General features: G+C 38.0%; 1 protein-coding gene across 1 annotated transcript in view; it reads right to left on the bottom strand.

Moving 5' to 3' along the window:
- Positions 1–9,350: 9,350 nt before the first annotated feature.
- GREB1 (growth regulating estrogen receptor binding 1) overlaps positions 9,351–26,229 on the bottom strand; it is a gene marked incomplete at its 3' end in the record, with an annotated part of 57,028 nt that continues 40,149 nt past the window's right edge. The window contains exons 22-32 of the mRNA XM_082758453.1: positions 25,300–25,402; positions 24,412–24,570; positions 21,856–21,998; positions 20,912–21,073; positions 19,040–19,244; positions 17,753–17,927; positions 16,591–16,809; positions 13,691–13,826; positions 12,674–12,874; positions 11,199–11,337; positions 9,351–9,514 (exon numbers count right to left, since the gene is read on the bottom strand). Of these exons, the coding sequence (XP_082614579.1) occupies positions 9,351–9,514; positions 11,199–11,337; positions 12,674–12,874; positions 13,691–13,826; positions 16,591–16,809; positions 17,753–17,927; positions 19,040–19,244; positions 20,912–21,073; positions 21,856–21,998; positions 24,412–24,570; positions 25,300–25,402 (1,806 nt within the window). The remainder of the gene's footprint in view (positions 9,515–11,198; positions 11,338–12,673; positions 12,875–13,690; positions 13,827–16,590; positions 16,810–17,752; positions 17,928–19,039; positions 19,245–20,911; positions 21,074–21,855; positions 21,999–24,411; positions 24,571–25,299; positions 25,403–26,229) is intronic.

The raw sequence follows: 26,229 nt of genomic DNA, 5'->3' as shown, positions 1-26,229 counted from the left end.
ATTACAAATTTTGTCCTGTGTAGCTTCAGACAAACTTGTCCTGATACATGTGTGATGTCTCTTTCTGTAAGAGGGGACTGCAGAGCTGTGTCCTAAAATCATATGTGGCAACTGAACTGACTGGCAGTTTCATCCCCTACATCAGGCCTAGAGAGACTTTGAAATTGAACTGACCAGTAATTCATGGCTCTGTTATGCTTTCAGGATCATAACCTTTGGCTTGGATTTTATTAATGCTTATAAGGCATCTGGTTGCAATAGGTGGTGAAATAAAATTATTATTGAAAAATCTGAACTGTGGTGATACATCTGTGACTTCAGGCAAAGCCTTCTAAATCTTTCCAGTGTTACATAATGAAATGTGCTATTTATAGGGAGCTATTGCAGGAGAGACCCAGCACTAGCTACGAGCTGATAATGATTATCGAATCAACAAGTGCACCCAGCTATGTTTGATATTTCACCTTAAGCTATATGCAAATTCAGTAAGTAGGGAAACAAGCAATGGAAAAATAAAACTTTGGAAATATAACAATTAATAGAGAAATAGCCCGTAGCCAGCATGTGGTCTATCATCACTGCAAGTGGCACTAAGCTTGGTAGCATGTAATGGTAGAGAGGACAGAAGAGGGGCAGCCCTCTCTAATAGCTGGCAGTCCACCAGGCATTATGAGCTCGAGGATTAGGGTATCACCATCTCACAAGCTGTGGTCTGACAGTATGTTTTTTTCAAGAGCTACATCAGCTTCAGCTGTGTCCTCAGTCACCCTCCTGGTCCCAAACTACACCACACAGGGCTTTTTAGGGCCTGAAACAGGTTCCTGATATGATTTATTCGGGGGTCTCCAGAAGAGCCCAAGACAGCCCAGCTGAGGTGGAAACACATTGCCTCAGCATCCCTCCTGTGCCGTCAGGCAGCCTCCTGCTGCCCCCTGTACCCTGCTCCTGCCCTGAAACTCTGCCGTTCCAGCCCACTGGTGCCAGTGCTTGACAGACTTCCACTTGATAGGAGGTAGGATCACAGGACATTGACTTGGAAGACACTTGAAGGAGAGCCGATTTTCAAAATAAATGATGCTTACTTAGATTTACATTAGAAACTCTGAATCTGAGGTGGCCAAATAGTTATGTCACTTTAAAATTGCAGGCTAACACTTCCCAGAGAAAAGAGAACAGAACTGAAGTTACCAGGATGCTCAAGTTACTGGCTTCTGTTGTACTGAAAATGGTAAGACTGGGAGCACAGAAACCCATTTATTAGCTATCTGACACATCACATTTTCTTTCTGGAGCAGTTTCAGGGAAGGAAATTCAATACAATTCTCCTCATTGCTGCTTAGCAGGGAAATGCCACACCTAGTGAATTTCAATGGCATTCCTGCTTCTGCTGAAAAGTCTATTCACAGCACTTGAAAGATAGGAACCACTGCTTGTTGGAGTAATTTTCCACTGTACCACCCAGTTCTTATGTTAAGTTGGCTTTCAAACGGTGATGAGCAAGTATAACAATCTATCAGTAATTGTTTCAATCATTATAATCCTTTGCATAATATTTATTTATACATTCTTCAAGAAGTGGATGTACATCTTTCCCAGCTCACTGTATATCTGAAGCCTTTGTCATCTTGTGCATCGTCCGGCTTTGGGATTTTTCTGCTTTCACCAGGAAGCCCTGACAGCTATGAACATTTCTACCATGCAACAGGTGAACCCAGCAACCCCTAGATTGATGCTCTTCATAGTCAGAGTTGGCATCTTATGTTCAAGGGTGACCAACACCAGATGTTTCTGATCAAGAAATCCATAAATGGAATAATAATCAGTGGTGAAAAAGTCTCTAATTTCCATAAATTAAGACAGTGGTTCCTAGCCTTTTCCCAAGTTTACCACTGCCACTAGCTGCTCCCCTTCCCACCTCCTCTGCTTCCACACTCCCCAGCCAGGCTGATGTCTCTTTCTCTCCTGAAGTCTCCTCCCAGTGCTCCCTATAGTCTCAGACCTCAGCTGCTTTTCCTTGCTCCAATCCCAATTCTCTGTGACTTTACAACGTTCCTGCTACATACACGCTTAGTATTTCTAACCAAAGACACACTGGGACTGACCCAGAAGTCACAGAAAATATTCTCAGGCTCACGTTCATGTAAGCTTTGCAGCCACTTTTGGATTCCTACCCAGCTTGTTGCCTCTCTGAGATCTTATATCAGCAAGTTTCACTGGATAATCATGCAGCATATAAAGAAGTCTTCTGTCAGTTTTAACATAGCCTAATGATTTCATTACATGATCATACAGGGCAAACAGGAGCCAATTTCTTTTTATAAACAGCATCTGTAAGTGCTCTGTCATGAGAAGGAAAAAAAAAATGTAGTCACCCCAGAATATTTAAAATAGTAATATGAGCTCACTGCAGCCATGGTGTAAACTTTATTTTCTAAGCTGATAAGATCGTCTTCTTATTTTTAATAGAATAGCTATTCTTTTAATAGTTATTTTGAAGCTCATTGAATATTAATTTAATTTATTTTTAAATACAATTACAACTCTGCTGTTGGGACAGAGCCACTCTCTTAGAGCAGTTTAACTTTCCCCAGCTTTTTCACATAGCCAAAGTTGCTATGAACACAGCATATGGAACTGCTTTTCTCTGTTTTCTTTGTTCTATCTCATAAACAGCCATGGCAATTTACAATCCCTTGAAATAGGGGCTTTGTAAAGTAAGCAAGAATAAAATCTGCCTTACACAAATGCCAAGTAGTAAGCCTCCTGCTTTGCATGTACACCGCTTGTTTTTTCTCCCTGGACACTGTTTCCGATTATGGTTACTGCAAATGCAATGTACAATGTGCAGACTAAGTAAATACATGAGATACATTGGTGGGTTTTCTAACTGTCATCTCTTTCAGCTGGGGAGATTCACCAGGCAAATAAAAGAAAATTAAATAGCAGCAGATTTGGGGATTTTTAGCTATACAAATAACAAAGAGAAAAAGGAATGAAAGACACTCAGTTAGGGCAGAGGTAAGATTCAAGATGCTGCAGGTTTGGCTTGAACAGGAGCCCAGTGGGGGACTTCAGGCTGGTACCCAGGGCTGCCATCATGCCCCAGTACAGGTGCCATTTAGTCTGGGAAAGATCCATGCCATTTTTGGCTGAAACACCAGGGGCATTTACAATAATAAAATTCAAATAGAAAAAAATGATACCATCACCAAAAACAGGTTCTGTGAGATTACAGAATGATCTGCTGTGTCGATAGAGAATCCAGTGGTTACCACAATACCCTGTGAGCAAACAGTAGTTCTCCATGGTCACTGGGTCCCTACAGGCAGAAAGAAGTAAAAACTCGCTTTTGTGTCAATCCCATTGTCTCTAAGTAAAAGGAAATCTTTCAGCTGCTGATAGCAATGCCCCTACACTTTTTCTGTAGTACCTCAGCATGCACTTTGCCAGAACAATCCTCCTTAATATGTTCAGAGCTTAAAATACATCACTGATGTAACAAGTACAAAGAAATTTCTTTCTGTTTATGCTACTATGCAAATCAAACATGTCAGTTTTCTTGATGATTTTAATCAAAACAACATTTGCATATGAAGTAGCTTTATGAAGCTTTTCTAAAAATCAAGGCAGTCAATTCCAAAAGTCTTTTTCTGACTGAGCAGGACTCTCACTGTTACATTTGACATCCCCTCTCTCTTTTACTGAATAATATGTTAGCAGTGGGCAATGCCAGCAAATGGACAATGCCTCAAAACTCCCTGAGCTGTCTCCTCTACAACCATCAGTGCTTACTTTTTGGGCTGCCAAAACAGGACTGGAAATGCTATAAAAGCATTTGCCAGTGACCAGAACTGCTGACATTTCTTTTTCAGATGAAAAGCAGAACAGATATAAGGGGTGGAAGGCAGTCAACAGGCAGAGGATATATGAGATTAGTTTGCTTTTCAATGAAGACCTGGGTCTTTAAGGAGGTAGGAAAAAAAGAAAGAATAATATGAATTTTATTTCTCACCAGCATAGCTACGGTATTTCAGTGAAAGCTGATGAACTACTGAAGCTGTACACTGAGGGGCAAATGCAGAGGCTCTTCTGTCTCCATTGTTAGCCCCCCTTCCCTTGCTCTCCATTTTCCCTTTTGTAACTTCTCCCCTGACACTTATTTTGGGTTTATCTCTCTTGTACTTCTTTCTTTTTGTCTGACTGACACCTATCACCACAGAGTATCACAGATCTAGCTTTTGATATATTTAGCAGCTGCTTTTAGATGCTGCGTAGGAGCCAAGATCTGTACATTCCCCATAACACCAGGAGGTGCTTACTAAGGGAAGGAGGCTGAAATCTCTTACATCCTGTAGCGTTCAAATCATCTGTAAAGCCTGTGCTATTCAAATGCCAGACATTAGTGCTTAAGTGCTTGTGAAGAGTTTTTTGATAGTGGAGAGAGATGGTAAGAAGGAAAATAATGTCACCTTCCCAGTAACCTTCTCTATATTTGGATACTGTCTTTTGCAGAAGCTGAATCATAAAATGCTTCACCCCCTGACACACAGTACTGAACACGATAACAATACTATCAGCAGGTGATAATGGTGGATGACTAAGCCAGCAAGCATGGAAGGCACTAGAGAAGAAGGCAGGGGCTGGATAAAGGTCTGTAAAAGCATGCTGTCAATTCCATTTTGCCTTTCATTTTGTTTCCTATTACATTATCAAGTCAATCCACATGATGGAGAGTTCTATGTTCTTGTTGCATCCAAAGTCAGAAAGGAGAGACTAAATGTTTGCATGAATGCAGGCTAATTTTTCTCACAATGGTCACTGTAATGGACCCTCCCACAACAGGCAAGACAAGAACAGGGTGGAGCTGGGACCTAGGTTCCCTACCTCCCTGTGCAGACCTGGTAAAAAACATTAGCACAAAGAAGCTGCTGTATTTTGTACAGCACAAGATGTCAGTCCCACCCAAACAAATTTGATTTTATTTATCATGATTATTTATCTGCATTACTGTAGTCACCTCAGAATCTCAATTGGACACAAAACCCCACGTGTTCCCCATATCTGAATGCTTATGGATTAAAGGAGTTTTGCTTGTAAACTATGTCAGGGATGAAAAAATTTTTGTACAGAGGTCTGGAGAGTTGCTCTCCCTGACTTATTCACCATTAATATTTGGCATCATGTGAACAAAGTGCTGTGTTCTTCTGCTATGTCAGGTGCACAGCTGGTCATTTGAAGGGAAGTAACTGCATTTTGGTCACGCAAGAGGTGTGTATCTAGTCTTATAGCAGGATATAATAAAAACAAGACCTTGCAGAGAAGTCCAGATAGATCACAGAATCACAGAATTTCTAGGTTGGAAGAGACCTCAAGATCATCGAGTCCAACCTCTGACCTAATGCTAGCAGTCCCCACTAAACCATATCCCTAAGCTCTACATCTAAACGTCTTTTGAAGACTTCCAGGGATGGTGACTCCACCACTTCCCTGGGCAGCCTGTTCCAATGCCTCACAACCCTTTCAGTGAAGAAGTTCTTCCTAACATCTAACCTAAAACTCCCCTGGCTCAACTTAAGCCCATTCCCCCTCGTCCTGTCACCAGGCACGTGGGAGAACAGACCAACCCCCACCTCGCTACAGGCTCCCTTGAGGTACCTATAGAGAGTGATAAGGTCGCCCCTGAGCCTCCTCTTCTCCAGGCTGAACAAGCCCAGCTCCCTCAGCCACTCCTCGTAGGACTTGTTCTCCAGGCCCCTCACCAGCTTCGTCGCCCTTCTCTGCACCTGCCCAAGCACCTTGATGTCCTTCTTGTAGCGATGACATCGATCAGTTTTCCCTTGTCAACTGATACAGTCAATCCATCATAGAAGGTCACCAGATTGGTCAGGCACAATTTGCCCTTGGTAAAGTCTTCCTGCCTGTCTTGGATCACTTCCTTGTCTTGCATATGCCTTGACATTGCTTCCAGGAGGACCCATTCTATGATCTTCCCAGGCACAGAGGTGAGGCTCACTGGTCTGTAGTTCCCCAGGTCCTCCTTTCTACCCTTTTTTAAAATGAGAGTGATGTTACCCTTTTCTTCCAGGCACCAGGGACTTCACCTGATTGCAATGACTTTTCAAATAGGATGGAGAGTAGCTTGGCAACTCCACCAGTCAGTTTCCTCAGGACTCTGGGATGCATGTCATAGGGTCCCATAGACTTGTACCTGTTCCTTTTCATCAGGAAACATGTCTGGTGAGGCCAGGTCCGAGACCCCTATCCTGTAAGCAGGATACTGTGGGTAGGTAACTCACAGAACAAAAGGTTAAAAGTGAGACGTTACTTAAGTATATGATGGTTTCAGCCCACCCACAGCTGCATTTTGTGAAAATCTTGAAGATGTCATACCAAAAGAGAATGTTAAGAAAGGATGTGATTTACTATTTCCATCTGATTTAGTGATATGTTTTAATTTCACACATGAGAACAGTTTTGAATTAGGAATGCTAAAGCTCAGCCTTGTGGCAGCAATCAAGTAAATATGCCTTTCTGGAATTACTTTTAAACTATTCCCCATTCACTTGAAACAATTGTACATGAAACAATACAAGATACTGAATGTTTTAATTTGGCCATTTTCTGGTGAAATTTCCAAACTTTTATAATTTCTTAATTGCAACAGTAGTGATCTTACCCATGCAGAATACTTTTAAATAACTATGCAGTTAAAGTGTTTTATTTTTTCATAATGCTTCTGCCTTTGTGTGTCAGCACCTCAATTCTTAACAAGTAACCTCAATATGTGAAGTTCAGAATTCTCGTGTGAAGTTACCTCAGTGTTTCAGACAGTAAATGTACCTGTTCAAACACAAGTACAGAGCCTAGACTGCCACAATGCCAACAACCATTCTAACCAGTGCAGGGAATTGTCCTCATAACGAGCAAACAAAGACAACAAATAAAAACCTGATGTATGAACAGGAAGCTGAAATGCATTTTTTTTTTAATCTTACAGATATTTAATGGAAAGCTCTGAGCTTGTGATCTTTCCAAATGGTTTGGCCATTACTTGTAGAGCTGAACACAACTAACAGCATGGGACACAGAAGGGGTTGTGTGCTGGATAATTCCATGAAAAAATACAGAGGCTAAGCAGCACCCAGCAGCGTTGCAAAGGTCTGAGGAACTTCGACAGCCACACTAGTGAACCTATATTTTATCAGAGTACCGTTCACAGAAATACTGCAAAACAAACCAGTCAACAACTTTATGGGAAGATACACAAGCTTGCACTGAGAAGGCACTCTGATTTTCCCAGCACTGTGATGTGAGGATCAGAGAAATATTACTGTGCAAAGCCACCACTTCTGAAAGCAAAACTGGAAAGCTTCTTGTTTCAACACAAATACTTAAGGCTTTTTTTCAGGATGAATCTTGGAGAAAGATGCATGTCTAAGCATTTGCAAAGCAAATCTCACATCTAAAAAATAAGGAAAGTTTACAGACATTTAGCATAATTTGTTTGAGTACAAGACAGGAGTTTTCAACCCTCTGTCTTTAGTCTTGATTTCTTCTAAAAGCTCCTGTACCTTTGAAGCCATGTTACATTTCAAGCCATTAAATAACACTGTTTTTTCTCTTGATCCGTTTCAGGAATTCTTTAATAGTGAGTTCCTTTCATCCAACTTTCCCCTCACCCCCAAAAAAAGTATGCTTGATAGTGCTATATATCACCAAGACAGATATCCATGCAGTGTCAGCTTTATTTATAAAGGATGGATTAGACATGAATGTCACACTCCTTTAAAAAGTTTAAATTAACTGACTAACTGTCGAAAACTGCCCAGGTGATGCTATTTACATAAAACAGTGCCGACCTTTATTCCCAAAATTTAAATGAAGCAAATCTCTGAAAAAAAAAAAGAAAAAAAAAAAAAAAAAAAAAAAAACAATAAAATATACATGCACGCCAATTTCTACCAGTTATCTTGTAAACAGCAGTCTAAATCTCTTACAGTTACTGTAATTAGCTTTTCCCTGTGAAGGAACCTAAATTTGCTCTTTGGCACAATCATACTCATGCCTCCATTTCAAGACCAGTACTATCATGGCTTCAGCCACCTAATGGCATTTCATCAGTATAAAAATCAATGACCATCTGACTGGCATATCTAGCAAGAAAGATTGCCCAAATATTACACACCTTCTGGCAATGTCTACACTCATCCTTCCTGCGCTCAGACTGAGCAAAGTAAACACTGATTCCGTAAAGACAAAAATGATGTCCAAAACTCAGAGAACATTTCCAAAAATCTAAACAAGGACTGTGATCACTGACTTCACATTTAGAGTGTACAAAATACCATGATGCCTCATGCCTTTCTATAACATGTTTTTAGATTGCCACCTAAATTCCTCTGAGTCACAGTCTCTATTTTCTCACTCTTTTGAAGCACCTTGGCCAGAAAATATCCCCAGAAAGTGTATTGGGATGGTTTCAGAACCATCTCTTCTCTGTTTTGACTGCACTGGGCCCAGCTTGAAGTCTGTAGTCAGTGCAACAGTTCAGTCAGAGGCCAAAAAACACCATCATTTTAGGTGCAAAAAGTTACTTGCAGGTCAGTCTCACCGTTTGGTATTCTCAGTTGTGTCAGGTAATTTCATTTTCAGGTTTAATTGTTCAGATTTCACTGTTAAGTCTATTTTCTTGACTCTTCTTTAAGTTAATAAAATCAGACATATATTTATGATTTCAACCCACAATTCCTCTATGGTAAAACTATCCAGTACGGTACCTGTTCAAAAATTAAGGCTCCAATGGGTTTCCTATTTTTTAAGAGTTATACTTTACATAGACTTTACTTCATATAAAAAACCTACCTGGATCAATCAGTAGCAATATACTACAAGACTAACAATAACCTGTTGCTTTGTGCCAACTGTTAGATAAATAAGACTCATAAAACAAAATCTGCACCTAGTTTTTCATTTCCTATTTTGGGAATGTACAAAAAGTTTTCTAAAACTCTTGCTTATAAACTTGTTTGTGGTGATTTTTTGCTACAGAATAAATGCATTCATTGACGTTCTTTCTGATCCAAAATAATTTCTGCCACATGCAATGATAACTTTCTGCATCATTCCCAGGAATCAAGAATTACTTCCATCAGACATTTGAATTAGAAGAGTCACTTATAGTACTTGGAAATAAGAGGATAAATTGATTGATTCTAATAAGCAATGTCATCAAACAGTCCTGTTTTTCCTAAGAAAGCAGAGCCTCTCAGAAGTCATCTTGTGAGATGGTGGCAATTAGTCTCTTGTCATTATTTTTTTCCTAGTTATATAGAAAACTTGTCTAATTCCTATTAAATATGTCGTCCGGTCAGGAAGAAAAGTGGTCTGTCCTCTTTTGCATTGGCAGTCTGGAATTCATCCCTCAGTCGGAACTGCCACTCATCTTCCAGCTCTAGCCGGACAACAGTCTGGCGAAGAGAATTGCGATCTTGACAAATAACACACAGGGTGGCACCTAGGCAAACAATTAAAAAGAATGTGAGTATCAACTTTGTTCTCAAATCACCCAGCTCCCACCACCCCTTAGCAGAAGGAATGTCCACCACTTTCAAAACAGGAGTTACAGGTGTTCTTAAGAGAAAATTAGGACACATTGGATTTCAGAGAGCTACGTTTAGCTCCCTGTTAATCAGGGTCTTCTTGTGTAGCCTGAGATGCCTAGTACTCATCTGGTAAACAGGACAAGCAATACATTCCTTACACCTTGGGGTAAAAACGCATAAAAATGTCAAGTCTAAGCAGGTGGTGATAGATCCTGACAGAAAGCAAGGTAACGCCCTACATCCATTACTGTCCTAGCCCTGCTGATCATCATTACCTCGTTGAGTAAAACCTCAATCAACAAAACACTTAAACCCACAAGACAATCACCATAATGGCTGATTAAGCTTTGTGTGCTTTGCTGACCAGAGATGGTTTAATATCAACTGTTTTGACTGGCATTCTGATACCATTTCTTGCATGACTTCCTGTCTTATGAAAAGAAGTGCTCAATTAAGAGGAACCTCACCTGCACCCAATACTCTGAAAGAGAGGTAGTGAAGTAGGAAGAGATACCCAAGACAAAACCAGCTGAGAATACAGTAAAAAGAAACAAGACAGTCAGGTGGTGTTTAACACTCAGGTAGCTGGCTAGAAGGTCAATTGGACTGCCAGTGGAGACAGAGAAATCCTGGATCAAACACACTATGTGCTACACAGCACAAAAATTGGCTGGTTTTTGCAAATTGAAACTGATAGCTTCTTGTCACTCCCTTGAAGAAATGCAGTACAAAAGCACTTCTTTCATTATACGTTATTCTGACAGCCTTGTCAGAGAAACTAAAGGCTGATTAAAATGTGGGCATTGGTCCAGAATGAGAATAGACACTGGAACTTACGTGGCTTCAGTAACATGTGCAGGTGTAAGCACTGTATGCACCAATTTGCATCTTATTACACATATCTATACAAAATTGTATTAACTACAACAAAGAACATAGCAGTCCATAATTCTGCCTGTTTCAGCAAGGCATTTGCAATAGTGTTCCTACTCCAGTAGCAGTTATAGCCAAGTAAAACAAATCCCCAGAGCATTAGATGTCTACAATAGTAGCAGAACAATCCAAAAGAAGTTAGCAATGTGACCTGCAGTGCCGATAATTTGTCTCCAGTACTGTCCATCATCACAAGCACCACATGGAGAAATTGATTATTGGGAATAAATTGGAAATAGACACTGTAATTTGAAAGGACAGCAAATAAACTTTGATGGAGTCACATCCATCATCTATTTTCTCTTGAAAATTAGAAAATATCACTTGCAAGACACAACAGGAAAATTCTTCATACATAAATCTTAAATACTCAGTTTTCAAGCAAAAGGTAATGAGTTATGAATATACACTAGGCATAATGATAGAGATCCAACATTGCCTCTCCACTTCGAAATCTGCAGAACACAGTTATAGACTGGTACAGGGCCAGCATGACCAAACAGCAAAGATGCTAGAACATATAAAGAGAAATATAAATATATACATAAATATATATGCAAAATTTTATATAAAATGCAAAAACAATAGTACTTTTCACATTTTTACCCAGATTCCTAGAGACCAGGATATAAAATTGTCTGTAATAAAATTACTGCAGCTCACCTTTAAGAAAATGAAACTTCTTCAAAAAGCTAGCTACAACAAAGGAATCACAGAGGTACAGCAAGAGACCACTGAATGTCAAACCAGAGGAACTGATATTCAGAGAGTGAGGCCGAGAACTCACATAGCAAACTGCAATCTAATTGGGAGAGAAGAAAAAAAAAACACACACACATACGTAAATTAGCTTTCTTCAGGCTTCTATATAACACCACTAGCTAAGGTTTCATACCTTGTAGTATTCACACCTGATTCGCATTCAGACTTGCTTTCCAACTCCAAATATTGTGATTGTTACAGTTCTTTTCTAAAAATCCTCCTAGTTATTAAAAAGCTATATAAAAACAGTATTCAGAACTATTCATTAGTCCTAATTATTCATTATTATTATTACCATGAAGTTTAGATATGATAGGGTTTGAAAGCTGTGGTAATGACAGCTCCCCACAACCATAACTCTGTGATCTACCCAGCACAGTTTATCTACATAAGAGCAAATACAGTAATTGTGCAGTCTGACACAAGAAGAAGCCTTTGAAAATGTCTAATTTCATTTACATCACAATGGGATTACTCAAGTCAGTAGAGCTGTGCATATACATATGTGCATATGAGGTTTCTTGTTGTCTAGTTACTTTGTTTCTATAGCTATTCCCCCAATCCACAGGGCACCAGGAATATTTATAGCACCCTTTCAGGGTTTATAAGTTTAAAATTAAGGAAACTTTCACACATGAACTGACTTCCAAAGTGCTATTCTACTTACTTGGGGCAGACCCATATCTAGCATAAATCAGCATGATTCAGTGGAGGAAGGTTGACCCACAACAAGATGTCTATATTTATGCATAAAATAGATGCATGAATTCCTTCAATCCTACTGTATCATATACCAACTCAGGTTAAAACTCCAGAACTTTACTAAACACCACCACCTCACTATTGCACTTCTATCTGACCTACATTTGTGTTTAAATATGACCTTGCTTTTAGATCCAAACCCACTAGGGAGAGTCAACAGCTCTTGAGATCTAATGTCAACTTCTCCCATTCTGGCTGCGTGTCTTGGTATTTGCTTCTTTGCCTCAGCAAATCAGTCATAAGTAATCTAACACATACATACTCTGAAGTGTTTTCTCAGGACTAGGTAGCATTTGTAAAACATTCATTTGGAAGAAATTTGTTATAGGAAGGGTCAAATTGTAACAACACATTTAAAAAACAACAACAACAAAAAGTGCTTTGTATTAATTAAGACTAACACCACTCACAGACTATATGAGTATTTTGGACAGCTCTGGTATTGCTCTATCTGTATTTTATATGTAATTTCTCCCAGTATCTCTATAGGACAAAGAATTTTATTTTAACAACATGAGGATTCAATATCTGATTGTTTGAATGCTGTTATGAATGAATGCTTCAACATAGGCCATACATTTCTAGAGCTGACTGAAGATTACTTTGTTCCATACCTGTGGTCCTAAGTTAAGGTAACAGTCCACAGATAGCACTGGATGACTGTAATTCTTCAGTGAGAGGGGGAAGAAGCGATGGCTGTGATACTGGAGGTATTTTTCAAGAAGCAACTGAGCAGGTGCTGCCAAGAAGGTATGCTTGCTGTCAGGGGCACAAATGTACTGAGCAGGTGAGATTGAAACTGGAGTGTCAGACACCTATGAGGAAAAACATTTCTGGCACAGATGAATCATGATCAATCAAGTTGCACTTATCTGAATTTTGGTTTGTACAAAACACATCTCTATTCTATATATCTATATATCCTATATAGACCTATATAGATCTCTATATATAGGTCTATATATATATAGATAGGATATACAGATCTATATAGATCTATATGTCTATAGATACACTAGATCTAGATATAGATCTATATGTCTACAGATCTATATAGGTCTATATATATGGGTCTATATATATATATATAAAAATCTTTATAGATCTAGATAGATATGGATCTATATATATATAGACCTATATATATCTATATATCCTATATAGATATATATCCTATAGATATATATCCTATATATCTAAGATTTATATAAGAAACAAAGTCATTCAGGCAAAAATATCTGCTACCAAAAATGTTTCAATGGTTCAAAGAATTATATTTGTATTTATAGAGTCTTTGGGGTTTCTTCTTTGAACCCAAGGTACTCCTAAATATGAAATCATGTGAAGATGAGTAATCAAATAGCTATAGAAAAAAAAGGTATAGTGAATGGTTATCTGAATTGTAGAGATACTTTAGGTAGTTTTGAAAGTTTTAGAGAAAATGATTACAAACTGGTGCGTTTATACCAAGAATATTGTGGATTTCAGGAAGAAAGACAAAAAAGACATGTCAGACATACCCCATTACTGGTAACTGGTGATGCACCATAATACCTCAGCTCTCCTGGTTATAGGGTACAAAAGAGAAAACAGAAATTTAACAACAGTGAAGCAGAGGTGCCGGTTCTCACCTTAGATTTAATGTGGAAGGATCTCTGTCCTCCTACTGCAATTTGCTTCTTCATGACACTGAAGTGATTGAACCGACAGATGAGAAGGCCCGCACTGTGGACACGCAAGTTGAAGTCAACATCATCACACGTAAACCTGGGAAGAAGAAAATCATAGCAATTCAGAGCAATGTTTCTCATCACAGACTAACAAACTCATGGTCTTTGATCAGTACGATAGAAAGGACAGCTGTCAAACATACAAACCCTCCACTCAGTAGCTAAGAGTCAGGGAAAGAGGCTTCATTTTCCTGATAATAAATGACGCCATTAACAATGGTTGAGCTGAGATTAAGAAAATCTGAATGAGGGAAGAACCACTTACAGAGTAAAAGGACTGGAAAAACAGCAGAAAGTGAAAGGAGAAAGGCAGCAAAATGCCAGGGAAAAGACCTAGGAGTTATTTTATTTGCCTCATCGTACAGTAATGCAGTCATAGAAAAAAGATACACAAATTACTATCCCAAATAAGGTCAAGAAAATTAACTCCTTTGACTTACAAGGACATGGATGATGTACATTTGATCTATTAAATTCAAAGAGGTCTGATTACTTATTTTTTCCTTTAGAATACAAATATGTGTTGGTGGTGGTTTATATAGTCCTCTACAGAAATAATGTCATTCTACATTAGAGACAAATTTATTTTAAGACGATTTCTCTTTTCATAGTCCAACAGAACTGCTGAGACATAGGAATAAAGCACACAGAGGTCAAACATCCTTGAGCTAAATTTGGCCCACTTCAGAAATAAAATGGAACAGAAGGTAAGCTTCTAGAGCTGACTACATGCAAATCCTCTGGCCTTTGGGAAATTCAAACTCATTTCTCCATTTCGAATGTAGATATTACACAGGAAACAGGATGATATGCAGAACTGTGGGATTAATATCCAGGGCTTGGATTTATGAGAGCTAAGCCATTACTGCAACAGTGAGCATTAGTGAGAAAAATGATATTTAATTATATGTTTTGAAAACCTTCTCTTTGATCTATGTGGATACTTGTTATCCCTGACTGTCAGTGCCTCTGTGTTTTAAAATATACCTTTTTCCTTGCCAGCTCAGCTCAGCATGTCATGTAATGCTTTGGCCTTAACAGCACCCCCATACAGCATTATGGTGAGCAACTCGTGGATTAGAGACACAGACAGGAAATGAGTGGCGTGGTCTCGCATTCCTGACATTTTAGCATTGCTGCCTGTACTCATGTCATTGTGTTTTATTGCACTGTCATTCTCTCTATTAGCCCTTCATATTGCTTCATAAGATAATACAGCTAGACAGTGTGGGAGAACAACTCTGTGCCAGAATATGGATGGGAGCAAATTTAAAATGTTCTTTTAAAGTGTCAGACTGTTCATGATAAAAATTTAGGTCATCTGTTTAGCCAGACTAAAGGAAGCAGAAGCGCTTCCCCACAGTTACAAATAAATTTGGACTTCAGAAGACATCTTCCTGAGTCAGTTTTACTGAGAAAAACAGCGGGGTTTGGTTATCCAAGTGTAGGTACTCAGTGCCATTTTAGATGACTTGGGCTATCCCAAATAGCTCACAGAAAAATAAGTGTCTTAGATTTCATGTCATACCTGCCAGCCCCATGTGGACACATCCAGAGATGCCAAAGTCTCACTTTAGACAAGTGACTCCCACCTTTAGCAATAGCTACTTCATTCTGTTGTGATAAATGCTTGTCCCTCAGAAACAGGAACAAAAAATATTTCTTTCAGATAAATCAGTGAATTTCTCTGAGATTATATATTTAGTGAATACAATTCTGGCAACTGTGGTGATACTGTGTATGGCAGTATTTTAATCTGAAATACTCTATGTGAAATAATAAATGGGAAAAAAAATGGGAAATCAGAGACAGAAGAATATAAGAAAAAACACTAATGTTAATGACGTTCATTTACTCCTTCTGAATTTGTTGATGAGCATGCATGTAGTATGCTCCAGTGTTTAGAACAGAACAGAACAGAATGGAGCAGAACAGAACGAAATAGAATCGAATGGAACAGAATGGAATGGAATGGAATGGAACAATTAAGTTGGAATGGGCCTTCAAGGATCATACAGTACAACTGCCTGATCACTTCAGGGCTGACCAAAAGTTAAAGAAAATTATTGAGGGCATTATCCAAATGTCTCTTGAACACTGACAGCCATGGGGCATCAACCATCCTGCAAGGAATCTTCTTCCAGTGTTTGACCACCTTCACAGTAAGGAAATTTGTCCTTTTTTGTGCTCTGTGTTGTGCTGCTCAGTATAAAAAGCCCAGCTATACCTCAGTTCCATGTCAGAACAAGACTTGGTTTTGTACCATCCAGACATATGGTGTTTGCCAGAAGGCCACTTGAACTAGACACCTGGGGGACTTGCACTACAGGGCACACTACTGAATGCATTTACTCTGTAACTCAAATATGACCGCTTATTTCATGGAATCACAGAATTTCTAGGTTGGAAGAGACCTCAAGATCATTGAGTCCAACCTCTGACCTAACACTAACAGTCCTCCACTAAACCATATCCCTAAGCTCTACATCTAAACGTCTTTTAAAGACCTCCAGGGATGGTGACTCCACCACTTCCCTGGGCAGCCCGTTCCAATGTCTAACAACCCTTTCAGTAAAGTTCTTCCTAACATCCAACCTAAAACCTATATTTGAAACTATTTGAAACTATAGAGATTAATGTCTTTTATGAACTGATGGTAATTTGGAAAGAATTTGAACCTTCAATAAGAAAATCTCCTTGCTTCCCATTAACAACTTCCCCCAAAAGCCAACAAGATTATTTGTAAAACTTCTTTTATTTGGTTCGTTATGTCTTTTGAAAGATGCTATTTATTCACTTACCTGTTCTGATTGTACTGTACATTCTGTGTCAGATCAACATTTAGCATAATGAAATCATGCACATGGCAACAGGAGAATGGCTCCTTGAACTCAGTACTGTTTGCTTTACTAGACCATTTTCTCATCCCAATTAAGGCATAGTGAGTGACATTGGGAGTTGCTTCAATACGTTGCAGAATTTGCTTCAAGGAAACATTCCTTTCAGTCCATGTATAGTCACTATAATAATTAGGAAAATGTGTTAAAGTATATAGAGAATGATCAGAATATTAGTTATGTGAACAACAGTTCTCAACAGTCAAAAGTAGTTATGAGCATCAAGTAGATAACTTCAGTGTTGTCTTACTTTATTGCAATGTTTCACCTCTCACTCCAGGATAGAGTGAAAACTTACAATTAACTAATACTTATGCACTGGGGACTGATATACTAGGTCTGAAATTTATCTTAAATCTTGCAAAATATTTACTCAGGTTTGTAAACTTTTCAAGTTACCTGGATAAGGTTCCAAATGACCACTCAAGGGTTGCTGACTTTGTGCTATAACTCAAGAGCAAAGCATAAGATCCTCCTAGCCTACCACTCAAGTCCATAAATACCAAAGCTTTCACTGACTTTAGTTCTCTTTCAAGGTTTGCTATAAAACCTGAATAGCACTGTTATGGGAGTAGACAGAAATACCTAGTACAAATAATGTTCTAAAGCAATGAAAATAAAAACATTTGTTCGGAAATTTGGGGAAATAATGACAGAGACACACAGACTAGGAAATTAGATGCCCAATTTTCACAGAAATATCTTTTAGCTTCCTTGGAAAAAAACTGACAAAAATGTAAATTTGAATGCATTTGTTTTCCCAGTGTATCAGGGATTGTTTAAAGAACTTGAAATTTGCAGTCCCAGTTATTCTAGTTTGAAACAGTGTTACACTATACAGCAAAGGCTGCAAGGCACTTAAATCCTCAGGGGACAGGAATGAAAAGCAGGCACTAAACATTGTGCTATGCAAAGCCAGATATCTAAGGAAAACACTTGTTTCATTAGGCAAATATTATTCTGTACTTGTACAGGGTAAAAGTATATCAAACATGCAATTTCAAAACTGATATGCAGTGAAAGCTTAAAAGAGATCAGCTGAAAAAGCCTGTGTTCCTCTATTTACCTTTTCCTGTCTCCTGAACAATCAACTTCTACTGCATTCCACATAACACAGGAGTCATCTGAAATGACAATGAAAGGCCAAATATCCTGGGGTTTTATCCCCAGCTCCTCCTGCCGATTTCGTTCTAGCTCCAAGTTATGATAAGACAACTCTTTTATCAGGAAGTGTGCAGCACCTGAAACCAAGGGCATAAACCATATGATCAAAAATAGGGACAGAAATTGTTTGCTTTTAGCTTGGAAAACTCTTGAAGAGAACATTTCTGCAGCCCAGGGTATGACTCACTGTGAAGATTTTAACACCCTCACACTCCCTGGAGCCAATCTCCCATGTCACTTGCTGTAAGTGACTTACAGGACCTCACTGGGAAGCACACAAAATGAAGCCTTTACTTCTGTGGTAAAGATTTGTTAATGTCTCAAGGGTTTAGTCACTGATTCTTTTAACACCTTACAGATTTATATATATATAAATATATATATAAATAACAGATATTTGCCTCCACTATCATATCTGAGTAGGAACATCTAGAAATGATTAACTAGCTGAACAACATAGGAACAATTTCCCTTGACTGTCAATTCTGAATGCTTGTCACTACTGCTGTCTATAAATTGTTCAAGCAGTAAATCGAAGTGCTGAATATTTCACAGGTGTTATATTAACAGAATCTACCTAAGAGATGCACATGATCAGCATGCTTACTAATCTTCCCCCATCTCTGTTCTCCCCTACACACATCTGAGACTGTAGTAGAGGGCTTCCAGCCTTATAAATTGACATGATCCACTTCTGTGAGATCCTGTAGTTCCCTCCTCTACCAATAAGCCTGAGCATGACTCAGTTGAATAAACAGAAGCATCTAGCGATATTTGAGGCTCCCCGTGCTACCTGAGATATCCACACAGAACTAGCAGTGACACAGGCTTCTGGAGATAGCACACAATTTACTTCCAAAAATAAAAATAACAAAAAATAAAAAAAAAAAAAGAGGAGGTAACTCCATCTGAATTAACCATCTCTGTTTCCATTTAAAATCAGTAGTGAAAAGTAAATATTTCTATATATGAGTCATCTAGCTTTTCCTAGGTGACTAGGATTAAGTGAATGGCACCCGAGACTGTGACACATTGTCTTCAAAGAAAAACCAGGTCACGAGAGCAGATATGGTAGCTCTGCATATAATATGATCTATATAATGTATATCTCCATTTCACTGGTGAATAACACCACCTCAAGGGCCCAGATCATGTGTTCTCATTTGTTAGAACCTTTGGCTATACTTACCTACTCCTGCACTGTTGAAAATGCTTGGAAGAACAAGCATGATGTGGTTGGGCCAGTACTTCTTATATATGGCCATTTCATATTCCTTGACAACTAAAACGTGCAAATGACTGGCTCCATCCATTGCATGGTATAAATTGAAAAGTCCATGTTCATGACGCCCAGTGGTGGGAGTAAAAGTGGGGCTTTTTATGTAATCTTCATTCTGTAAATAAATAGAAATGTGAATTTCTATATTAAGCCAGATGATGTTTAAACAAGGAGAACCAAATCTGTCAGCAGAGTAAGTCAGATTCAGTGACACTGCATTTTTACATTTTAAACTAGCTTAATAGGGAAATAAGCACAAGTTAGAAAAAAGAAGAAAACTCTTTCTATTAAATTATTTGACCATTGAGAGTGTGGTGAACTGGACAGTATTGTTAAAAACTTGACGTGACAAATGTACATGGATCTTGAGGTTAGATCTGGAGAAGGATTCATGTCCATATGACTTAAGAAGGTACGAAACATCTTAGTCCAAAACTGCAATACAAGTCTTATGACTGGCTATCATCCAAACTTGAATGCATTTAAACTCACTAGATACCTTCAGGTTTGATAGTACAGCTCCTTAGAGGCCTGTTTCTACAGACTTCCAGGACTATTACAGTCAGGGCAACTGATTTCAGCCTGGTCCCTACTAAGACCATTAAGGATGCAGAATGAATGTGTGCTTCTTCACAGAGACTCTCCAAAGTCCTCACAATTAAGCAGACCAGATTTAAAACTGCCAAAGTACAACATGGTGTGTTTGATGCCCATGGAGTTCTACAACGGAGAAGTTAAAACACATTGAGAAAAATATATATATATATTGTAAAGGTTTCATAATCTAGGTTGCAATCTAGATCATAGCACTTTTCAAGCTTGCAGAAAGATTGAAGGCACCATTTTGGAGCAGATGAATAAAGAAGCAAAGAAAGAATAAACAGTTTTGGCAAACTCTTAGAGCAAGCCACTAGCAGAAGCAAGAAAAAATCCACAAGGACCCAATGCACAGTTCAAATTACCTAGCCAAGCACAGGCTTACTGAAGTTTCATTCTTACATCGTACAGTTGTGACTCAGTTGCTGTTTGGGGTCTCCCATTTCAATCTTGAGCTGGGCATAAATGCCCAAACTGGGGGGTCATATTGATTGATTATCATTTATTGGAAGCAGCTTATTTTCTCAAATATAGAAGTGCTACTATTGTTCCACAAATTGTTTCAATAATACAGACAGTGTGGCCTGAACCATTCAGAGCTTCATCATAAGCATAGATATTAGGAGTCTCTGTAAAGGCCAGCATTCAAGATTGCATAGCCTGTCAGATGGATGATCATATGAAGTGTTTTCTGCAAGAGCACCCTGCAATTCTTTGTGCAGTTTTAAAGCCATGACAAAGATTCTTTGAAAGCCTTGCTTTTTTATGAAAGCATTTAAGCATTTATGCAGAATAGAATAGATAATCTACTGTCATCTTCTACAACAACAAAAAATGCTTCTTTACAGTAAACTGTTTAATAATTAAAACCATGTCTGAGGCTCATTGCTGAAACCATTCTCACTTTAACATCTTAAACTCATAACCAAAGAACTTTTGCCCCAGATTAAGAAAGTATGTACTGAAGGATCAGCCTTGGCAATGAGCAAAAGAAATAATTTATTAGCTGTTTGACAGCTTTGCTTCATGTCTCCCTTTCTGGCAGAAAATACAAGCTTAGTGTCAGGACATCCTTATTATCTCTTGATAGCAGGACCAGAAGTACAAAGAATCCTATTTTAACAAATTGAAAAATCGGTCATGTTGCTCTCCCATACATGGACATAAAAATAAAAATCCATCTACCTTATCTGTGACTAGTGGTAGCCGCATGCTTTCCAATTGTCTTCCTGGTTGGCTAAAGACAAAATGATGTTCCTTTGACTTTGGAATGATAAAATGCAACTGGATCTCTTCTCCCAGCATGGAATAGGAAAAGGCAAATGCATGTAGAGTGGATTCATAAAGCTGAGAATGGAAAAAAAAATAAGATAATTCAGGTGGTTAGAATCAAACATTTCCTACAAGGTCTTGCTGTGTTTAATACACATTCATAATATTACCAAATACATAACAATCACTTAATGTATTGCACTATATTTTACCTAATGATTCACTATATGTTAAACAATTCCCCCTATGATATATTACACTGAGAAAAAAAAAAAAAAGTTATGTCTCCCTCTTTTGAAACCATTGTTTCAGCTTTGTATGTAGATAGTACCAATGCTACAGGCCACTTTCTGCTTACAGAAATGCTATCTGACCCATAAAAAACAGTATTGACATCACTAATACATTCTTCCTCACAAGCTAATAGGCAGGAAATTGGAGGGTCACACTGAGTAATAACAACGTGCATGCCATTTATAACACACATACTGCAATACTGCAGTTTCAGAAGTAACATCTTTTGTGGTAACTGAGACCAAAATGTAAGCAAATCCCAGTGAAAAAGTTTACTGGGAGAGCAGTTTTCACTGATATTATACATGTAGACTGCTCATAACAGCACTGAAACAAGTTAGTGTAAATGAGATGAGGAACAGTCCTGTGAAGTACCCATATCTGCAGTCTGGTCAAGGCAAGCAAACCCCAAGAAATAACAAAATCTGTCAATCAGCTCTTTCTTTGTTTTTAATACATAGATACAGTTTGTAAGCTAATTCAAATACAGTGAATGAACACAAAACTGAGTTCAGTCTCTGTATCAGCTTTTGTTCTGAAGAGTAGCATCTGGAAATCTTTACCTGGTACCTGGGATTGAAACCCATATACTGATGGCACTGTTCACAGTGATGATAGGTGTTATACGCTGCATACTTGGATAATCTCATTCTAGTTGTTTGACGGCGTGTATACATATCCTCCTGTCTCCTGCTCATTGATCTATCTATTAAAAAAAAGAAACAACATATATGTAACATATATTCAAGTCCAGAATGTATTCCCTTGTGACAGACTGTTTCTGTCACCGTATCTTCTAGGAAAAATGGCATGAGTAAATACACGCAAAACAAAATAGGAAATTATTCTGATGTGTTTTACAAATTAATGCGTACACCAAAGAGCACTACAAAGATGTATCTGCAAGTTCATGATTATGGTAATTCTGTACAAATGTACATAAAGCTGAGGCATAAGCAAATCTAGATTTTTAAAATTAATATTGCTGCTGCTGTTATTACTGGTTGAACACTTTGAAAATTAAAAAATAGTAAAAAAGGGTCTTAAGACAGATATCTGCAATCCTGTGATGGACATCACAGTAATTAAGTGAAATGAACTCAATAAACTTACTGATGTTGCTTTTTAATGTATAACCACGTTAAATAAAAAGTTTTCTCTTGTGGGAGACAGAAGAACGATGAGATTTAATGATAACCTATGATGAGAACACCTACCTATGCAGAGTTGAGACCATGACTACATGAGCTTCATGCAGCCTTTAAATGGGAACCATTTCTGTTGAAAAGGGCTTATGTTATGTCTGTCATCTGGCCAAATACTTCATTCAAATTTTCAGCATCAAATCAGGCTGCTCTTGTCCTATCAATTTTAAAAATCACTAAGTATAGATTTTCCACAGTCTGCTTGGGCAACTTGCTCCAGAGCTTGATCACTCTTATTCTGGAAGTATTTTTCATACTATCTGCTTGTATTTTCACATGTTGCACCTTGTTTCTATTGTCGCTTGTCCTTACACTGTGTATCTATATTAGTTTGTGAATACAAGCTCCCATTATGAAGCAGTAATCAAATAGTCCTGTGAGACTTTTCCAGACTTAACAAACCCCATTCTCTCTGCTTTTCTATGTACATCATGTGCTTCAGGCTTCTATCCATCTTGGTTGCTACCCACTAGACGCACTTCTGTATGGCAAAGCCTTTCTTGTACTGGGAAGCTCAAAGCTTGACACAATACTCCAGATGTGGTCTTACAAATGCAAGGCATAGAGGAATAATCACTTTCTTTGAGTTGCTTGCTAGATTTGTAGTTGGTTGGTTTAGTAAACCAATAACTCAATGGAGAACTGGTGACTCATGTTCAAATTGCTGTCTAGAGGATCAGAAGGTTACTTTCCTCAAAGCTGCTTTCTATACAGATAGTCCCATGCCTGTACAGGTACAGAGGGTTATTCCACCCCAAGTGCAGGATTTTGTATTTGCCTTTGTTGAACTGTGTGAGGTTCCTGTGAGCCAATTTCTTCAGCCTGTCATGCTCTCTGAAAGGCTGTGCTGCCTTCCAGCATATTGACTGCTCCCCCAGCTTGGCATCATCCATGAACTTGCTAAGATTGCATTCTGTCCCTTTGACCAGGTTATAAATTGCAATCTCAAACAGCATTTGCCCTACTGAGTCCCTGATTATTACCATGCATAAGTATTTGGCCACAAGGGTGATCACAGGGTGGGAGTCTGGACATGACTTGCAGGAGGGTTTGTTCCATAATTGTTTGGGGGACTGAGGATAGGTTGACTAGGGTGTATTTTCTTCAATCTTCCTTCTAGTTCTGTAGAGGAAAGGCATAGTATTTACCTCTTCCCAGTCATCAGAAAACCCCAACAATTGTCATTACCTTTAAAGATGATAGACAACAGGAGCTGGATGTTAGCCAGCTCCATTGTTGTGCTTGGATGCATCCTACCCAGTCTCATGGGCCTGTGTATGTCCAGCTGGCTTATGTACAGGACCATAGTAAGAGATTTATTTCACCTGACCATAGACATTTTCATTTATTAATTTGCCTGTAAGAGTATTATGGCCCACAGAAAGCAGCAGACACATCTAGCCTCTAACTGACCTGACCTACCTTACATGTATACTTTATCATGAGATAATTTATACTTTAGAAGAGCTTATTTCTCATGAAATATTTTTAAGGGTGTCCAGAGGACTAATTCACACCTCAGTACTCCAGGAATCTAGATGCATTTCACCATTTCCAAAACCTAAACTAAATAAACCTATAAACACTTTTAAGAACACAAATTTACGTACATAACTAATACATGTCACTGCATTGCTACAAAACAAGACAATGTTACTACATAAAAACATTCCAGTATGCAATTATTTTTGTGGGATCAGAAAGTTTTCAATGAGACGCTACCCATTTAATATTCCATAAACTATTGATAAGCCTCATACTCTGGTGTTTCATCTAACAAACTACAAATCTCTTTCCATTATTACCTAGTCAAGTGCAATTCTGATTTCATTCTGTTCAAAATCAACAGAATTCTCACATTAAAACCAAATTAATACATATGTGTGTGCCATTCTAAATTTTTCAGATTCTAACCTTCACTGTTTATTGTCTGAAGCTTGGAACAAATCAGACTTGCATCTTCATATTTCGGGTCATGGATAGTGTAGTTAAAAGGGATCTTCTTAAATGTCTCCAAATCTGGCCATGTATCTCCAGGTTGATGGTAGCTTTGAACAGATTCTTCTTTTAAGTCTATGGTATTAATGAAAAATAAAAATTCATGGAATTACAATTTTAAACATTCTTTATACTGTTATAGAAGGTTTTGTTATGCCTACAATTCTTAAATCTTTTTTTTTTTTTTTTTTAATTTCATCATTCTGATGAAGCAATATTATTATGCATAAAGATGTGTACCTTTGAACAAAAGAACCTCATACCTCAAGAAAATTCTGGCTTTTAAACATTTCTTTTCACTGTAATACCTTGATAATCTTTTTAGAACAGTTGGTGGAATGATAATGAAAACAATGTCAAGGTCCTAGTAAGTCTGATCTACCTGGATCCAGGCATTTGCAGTATTTCCACACCACATTTGTGAACTCAGTTGAGGAAAGATACTTTATTCCCATTAAAGAAAATAAACCTTACTTCAGAAATCACAGTATTAAGTCCAGTGCATAGTTAAAGCTTGCTACACCTTCTAGTGATAAGCCTAGAGCAGTCAAAGAGAATGTGCACTGAAATCAGGCCTTTTTTTGAAATCGGTAAAAAAAGAGCACTAGTCCAATTAAATGCTTTTCTACCCTTTTCAAGAGGATGAAGGATCTGACAAGTAAAATGGACAGTATAACATATTTCAATAAAGCAAATCAATTACAAAGGTGAACAGCATCAAATATGCATGCAAATTACTTCTTGAATTAACATAACAAATGTCTACACTTTCCAGAAGCAAATATTTTTATAACAAGAACTTACTAATGTTGATTTCTTCCTCATCATAAACATCCACTTCTGTCAGTCTAATCAGCATTCTGGACAAAATACTAAGGAACTGCAGATAGGCACCCGTTTTCCCTATCTGTAAATATATAAATCAGAAAATACAAAAGAAAACTTTCATTTTCATCTGGAAATTGCACCTGCAGTGAAACATTTGGTGTTTGCATATCCCTATACTTGTATATTCATAAGCCAAAATGACATGCTTAAATGTCCAACATTTCTGTGCTCTCTCTGCAGGAAATTAGTTTGGAAAATGCATTTTATATCACATGTCTAATTCTCTCTTTCTTCTATAGTTTCTACATTGGCAGTGAACTTCTAAAAATCCATATAAGCTCAAAAAATCTTTCAAAAATTACTCCTTTATATACAAGATAGCTAAAGAGTTACTTCAACCTTGTTGTACTTGTACAATTCATCAGCACACTGACTGCTGTTGAAGTACATTGATTATTCTGAATAACAGTGTCATACCTCTGTTGGAGAACTTGTGCAGGCCACATCCACTCCTGGAGGACCTGGCATATGTAATAATGTGTTTTTTCACCTCTTGAGCTGAAAAGATATTATTTTCCTTCCCTTGTTTTCAAATTATCATTTAAAAACCTGTTTTAAAGTTACTTTAAGACTGTAGCTTTAACCTTTCTTTTTTACCAACACAAAATACATATTTTATCTTACACCCAACTGTATCACTGTCCCTTTATAGCTTTTTTTAGCTAAAAGGTGCAAGCCACAGCCAGCTATTTACTCAATTAATTGCTGTCTTCTATACAAAGTTTTTGATGATAACATCAAGAAAATAATGCCATGTCTAAGCAGACAGCTTTGCAAACCATTACATTTTAACAGAGAGCAGAACATACGGGGTTTCAATGAGCAAAAAGAGACCAGCAAACTCCT

Source organism: Aythya marila, assembly GCF_965140915.1.
Source record: "Aythya marila genome assembly, chromosome: 3".
NCBI classification, from domain to species: domain Eukaryota; kingdom Metazoa; phylum Chordata; class Aves; order Anseriformes; family Anatidae; genus Aythya; species Aythya marila.
This window is presented reverse-complemented; position numbering and strand designations above follow the sequence as displayed.